The 5,210-nt window shown below is 37.0% G+C and overlaps 1 protein-coding gene across 1 annotated transcript; it reads left to right on the plus strand.

Moving 5' to 3' along the window:
- The first annotated feature begins 3,473 nt into the window (after positions 1–3,473).
- CPXCR1 (CPX chromosome region candidate 1) lies at positions 3,474–4,451 on the plus strand. The gene is made up of 2 exons (XM_032258696.1): positions 3,474–3,783; positions 3,844–4,451. Exons 1-2 carry the CDS (start codon positions 3,474–3,476, stop codon positions 4,449–4,451), a joined length of 918 nt encoding a protein of 305 aa, XP_032114587.1.
- The last annotated feature ends 759 nt before the right edge of the window (positions 4,452–5,210 follow it).

The raw sequence follows: 5,210 nt of genomic DNA on the forward strand, positions 1-5,210 counted from the left end.
TACTTTAAAAATACCAGAAAACAGAAGAAAATGACAAAGTCAGTGGTAAACACAGTCATTTGGCTGAGGTATTTTTTAAAAAGTGATTAAATAAGAATATGACTCTTGGCTATTTCTAAATATAAGTCCAAACATTAAATAATAAAGATTGAGGGGGTTAACAGAATACATACAGACTTCTTGTGCAATTCCTGTGAGTGTTTATTTTTTAATGAGCAATAATAACCTTAAGTACATAGCTTTGTGATATAACTACATTTTGGCAGGAAATAAGCCTTTAGATATCACATATATTATGTTTACTGAAAAAGCAGTCTTAACATAGTCTAATGGCACAAATATATGTGATAAATATGTCAGTATATTCACAATGAACACTGGCTATTTCTTATATACAATCCTATTTCAGAATGTAGAAGGGAACAATGAATCTCATAGTTATCCTGAAATATGGAAGTAAAGGACCCTACCAAACAACACAGCAGTATAGATGCTTTTCTTGGGGGAAGAAGGTGTAGGTGCTAACTATTTTTTCCTTTGTTTTATGAAAATATCTTGATTTGTTTTCAGGGTTCATCTGAAAAGCTACAGATTACCACCACCAACTTCAGTTCTCACCGAATGACTGGATTCCAGCCTTATTGAGAAGCAGCCAGTTATATTATCCTCAAATTTTGTGAGTTCAATTTACTTTATTTAGAAAGCCTCTATAATGTAGACTCTGTTTGTTGTTTTGCCTTGATGATAACTGCTGATGCTGAGATGTTTATGTAGAGAACTTTTCTAATTGCCCATATTAAAAACATAAAACTCAGTAAAGCTTAGCAAGGACTCAGAATTATGCCTGTGAAATGATAGGAATGTGCAAGGACTCTGAAGAAGAAAGTAAGCAAAAGTAGACTAGAGAATGGAGAAATGAGACTTGAGAAATATCTATATTTAAATGTTAGAGTTTTACAAAGTAAGCATGAATTAAGCAGGATCAGAACATATCACACAATAATAGACGCAAAAGAAAGAAATGCCTAAAAGTTTGGGGAAATGAGAAGTATACAATTCCATGACCTTAGAAACAGCGCAAGACAATGAAAGATACAAGATAAACTTTAACCGTGGTCACTACCTTCAATAAAAAATATAAAGTCTATTTGATAGAAAAATAGTCACACGTGAATTCATATCAAACTCTGAAAAAATAATTGAAGATTGAATTGAAAGATTTGATGAGCATGAGATAGTAAAAGCTCAGCAGTATTGGAACAGAGAATGCATGTTGAGTGAATAGATGAAAAAGTTGCTTAGGGGAGATGGAGCCAGATTGTGTAGGGTCTCTGAAGACTATAGTTATGAAATAAGGTTCTACATCATTCTACATCTTTAAATCCTGCTAACATATTCATAAATTCTGCATAGGCTAGCTCATAAAAGCTAGCCATGAGAAATAAAAACCATGTTAGTTAATTTCTCAAATTTTACCAGATTTCTTTTCAGCTCACTTACGTTCACCTTTCTCCACCACTGACTTCAGTAAGAAAGTTCCCTGCCCATAATTCTGCTCTGAAGAAATCTGCCATGTTGATTGTTCAGAGTCCCCTCTAGAGTAGAATCGGAAGCACGGAGTTCAGAGTTTAGGGTACACTGAAAGTGTCTGAGCAGGTAAAAGACATAAGGAAAGTAAAAAGGGAAGAGGACAGGGGTGACGAGAGTGGCAAATGTAGAGTTTGCAATTAGTGAAATCAGCCACTATCAGCAGTAAAGCACACATGAAGTAATTTTTAGCTTGACTAGTACTGAGACATTAAGAATAAACGGAAAGTAGTGAATTTGGAAGACATTTTAATAAATGAACTCAGAGTTTGAACTTCACTCATTAGCTTCCTACCTTCTTATCTAGCCTGCTTTCCCTTCTCATATGATTCAAAATTGCACTTCTTCATATAGACATTACTTTATTTATTTTTCTATCTATGTATCTAGAGACAGAGTCTTGCTTTGTCACCCAGACAGGAATGCAATGGCGTGATCTTGGCTCACTGCAACCTCTGCCTCCTGGGTTCAAGCGATTCTCCTGCCTCAGCCTCCTGAATAGCTGGGACTACAGGCATCCCAGCCAATTTTTGTAGTTTTGTAGAGACAGGGTTTCACCAGGTTGGTCAGGCTGGTCTTGAATTTTTGACATCAAGTGATCTGCCCACCTCAGCCTCCCAAAGTGCTGGGATTACAAGCATGAGCCAATGCATTTGTCCTAGCTAGACGTTGTAAGGTTTATTGCCGAGGTAAAATGAGGAAACTGAGGCAAGTATAAGAAAATGAGAAGCTAATTTATTCAGCTCCCAGGCAAGGTTCTGTGGTCCAGGGAGGGGCCAAAGAAGTCACCCCTGGATGTTCAGGGTATGGGGTTTTATGGGGAGGGAAGGCAATTGATTGGCTATTGGGGAAACAAAGCAAAGGCAATCTTATTGGCTGTTAAGAAGCAGGAAATACCTGGAACTAGCTGCCATTGGTAGGCGGGCGGGACCTTGGGTAAGTGGGCCTTGATTGGCTATTGGGGAAACAAAGCAAAGACAATCTTATTGGCTATTAATGAAGCAGGAAATACCTGGAGCTAGTCGTCATGGGTAGGCGGGCGGGACCTTGGGTAAATGGGCCTGCTGGGGGCGTACAGGGCAGACTGCTACCGGGCAGGGTCTGATGGCGCTTCTTTAAAAAATTTTCTGCAGTGTTTTTCAACAGCGGGCTGGGGGTTGAATGCATAATTTAGTGCTGAATGTGGGCTTGGGTCTGGTATGCGGAGGCGGGTGCGGGGAAGCTATGTGGCAAGGCAAGATAATGGGCTTCGGTGATGATGTAGTTATCAGGCGCGGAGAGAGATGGATGTGTCTGTTTAACCCTCTGCGAGGCAGCCAGCCTTACAGACGTTACTTTTAAAAAGGTGGGTTTTTAAGAAAAGAAAAAAATTACAGGAAAAGAATGGCTTGTACCTTATACAAATTCAACCATATCATTTTCACATAGGTCTTAATTCTCTTTGAAACATATACACTCATACCTTCCTTCTATTTCAGCCTCATTTAAAATTCTCAGGTAGGTAATTCAGACATAATGAAAATTATTTATAATTCACCACCCGAAAGGAAATAAGTGGGCCTTCTATCCAGAACTAAATGTGTACAAGTGCATAGAGTATATGCCTAAAATAGTTAAATGAGAGCTAAGTTATTCCAAGTTTAATCAAATTCCAAAACTAAGTTATGAGAAAATATATTTAATAGGAGGCTTATATTTGCCCTCAGTTTTCACTTTTCCTTACTTTATTCTGTAGCTTTGTGACTCTAATATTCATAGTTCTGAGAAAGCACAGAAATAGCACATTCACAGGGTTTTTGCTATGACCAAAGAACTGAATTCTCATAAAATAGAACATACAGAAATTTGGTAAATCTTCATCTTCTTTCTCATAAATAGAACCAAGGATGAGTTCTCCTACTAAAGAAGAAAGTGATCCAGATGAAAATGCTCAGAAAAATTCTGAAAATGACTCTTCTAATGACTGTAATACAGACTTGGAGTCTCCATCTGCTGATCCTGATATGATCTATCAGGCAGTAATCAACCCAATAAACAGGGAGCTGGGCACATCAACCGCCCAGGAAGACGTTGTTCCTCAAGCAGCAGAAAATAGTGAGCTTGAAACAGAGATTCAAAAAGATCCTCAAGAAGAAGACATCAAAGATGAGGAGTCTCTTCTACTTCAGATCCCCATTCCTAGAAAATTTGTTTCTCTTATGTCAGGACTAGGAAGAATGTCCTATTTGAGAATCCTGCTAGTAAACATTGACAAAAATGGGCCCTTAAATGATAGATCAGGATCCCACTCGGGCAAAGTTGAAATGAAAACAAACAGTTTCCGTCATAGCACCATAAATTACAAAACCCGTTTTCAACTCACAGTTTCATGGAGAGTCCCATTTTTTAACAATCATGAGATAAGACGTATGATTCTCCGTCTGCTATGTGGGAGATATTTCTCTCAGGCTGCAGGGTGTCAGAATACCATGTGGGTAAAGCAAAAATATATAGCTTGTCTTTACCATCCAAATAATTTCACCCATAGTGACAGAGCCATAATATTTGGAAGGCCTTTGAGGGAGCAGTACTACCATCCCCTCATTGAGAGAATGACATCTGGAAAATTTTACAAATCAACTGACCCTAAAGGGAAATACAGATTCCAAATTGTTGTGAGTCCAGTGCTCTATATTTCACGGATCCAAATTCAATGTACTTTTAGTATAAAGCGTTTTGTGGATATTTGTAGATCTAATCATAACTTGAGGGTTATGCTCATAAACACCAATAATGGTTGGAAATACTTTTGTCCTATCTGCAGAAGGACATTTAACATTCTCTTTGAACTTAGACAACATTCCTGCAACTTTCCTGAAAATTAAGTAAAATTTTGGTAAATTCATTTTAAAATGTAACTTCTAAAAATTCATAATTTGACTACCAAAGTAAGACAAAATTGCATGAACATAAATTTTAGCATTATCAGATATAGTGGCAGAAAGAAACACAAACTAATAGTACATCTCAGTAAGAAACACCTGTGGGGAAAGAAGAAACCTCTGTTTATACTGTGCTTTTGAAAGTACATCATTGAAATATCAGGCCAGTCATCTGTATTGAGTCAACAGTTGAATCAAGCAAATGTTTTCAGTTTCTTAACATCTTTTTCTGTAGATAGAAACATTGTTAAAACAGTCTAAGTAAAAAGGATTCTGACTAAGATAGCAAACATATATTGGAAGGTCAGATAAAATTCTACCAGGTATTTCCAGAAATTCTGCTAAATTTAATATCTGTTATGTTCTGCATATATTCAATAAAAATCAATTTAAAGGCATGAAAAGTGGTACTGTATATTTATAATTAGATAAAAATTCCTATGTCTGGAATAGAAAAATTCAATGTACTGTAAATAGACAATACTTAGGCAATTTTGATGATACAAAATAATAATAAAACACATAACAAATCACTTGGTATTTGTGAAAGAGTTTGGGGTAAAAATGAACAAGTATTAAATTGATACCATATACAGCTAGTGCTCGACTGATGACCACGATTGGGGCCGGCGGACCGGTCGTAACACGATTTGGTCGTAAGTTGAGTAGGCTATATGTACAGTTGAAATGGTGCACGAGGAG

Source organism: Sapajus apella, unplaced genomic scaffold (genome assembly GCF_009761245.1).
Source record: "Sapajus apella isolate SASKATOON/1434 unplaced genomic scaffold, GSC_monkey_1.0 scaffold104, whole genome shotgun sequence".
In the NCBI taxonomy this organism is placed as follows: domain Eukaryota; kingdom Metazoa; phylum Chordata; class Mammalia; order Primates; family Cebidae; genus Sapajus; species Sapajus apella.

What these genes read in the sequence shown, in the direction of transcription:
- CPXCR1 (XM_032258696.1), top strand. Translation starts at nt 3,474, where the DNA reads ATGAGTTCTCCTACTAAAGAAGAAAGTGATCCAGATGAAAATGCTCAG. An exon ending in TCCTAGAAAATTTGTTTCTC is followed by an intron (nt 3,784 to 3,843) that starts TTATGTCAGGAC and finishes ACATTGACAAAA; the next exon opens with ATGGGCCCTTAAATGATAGA.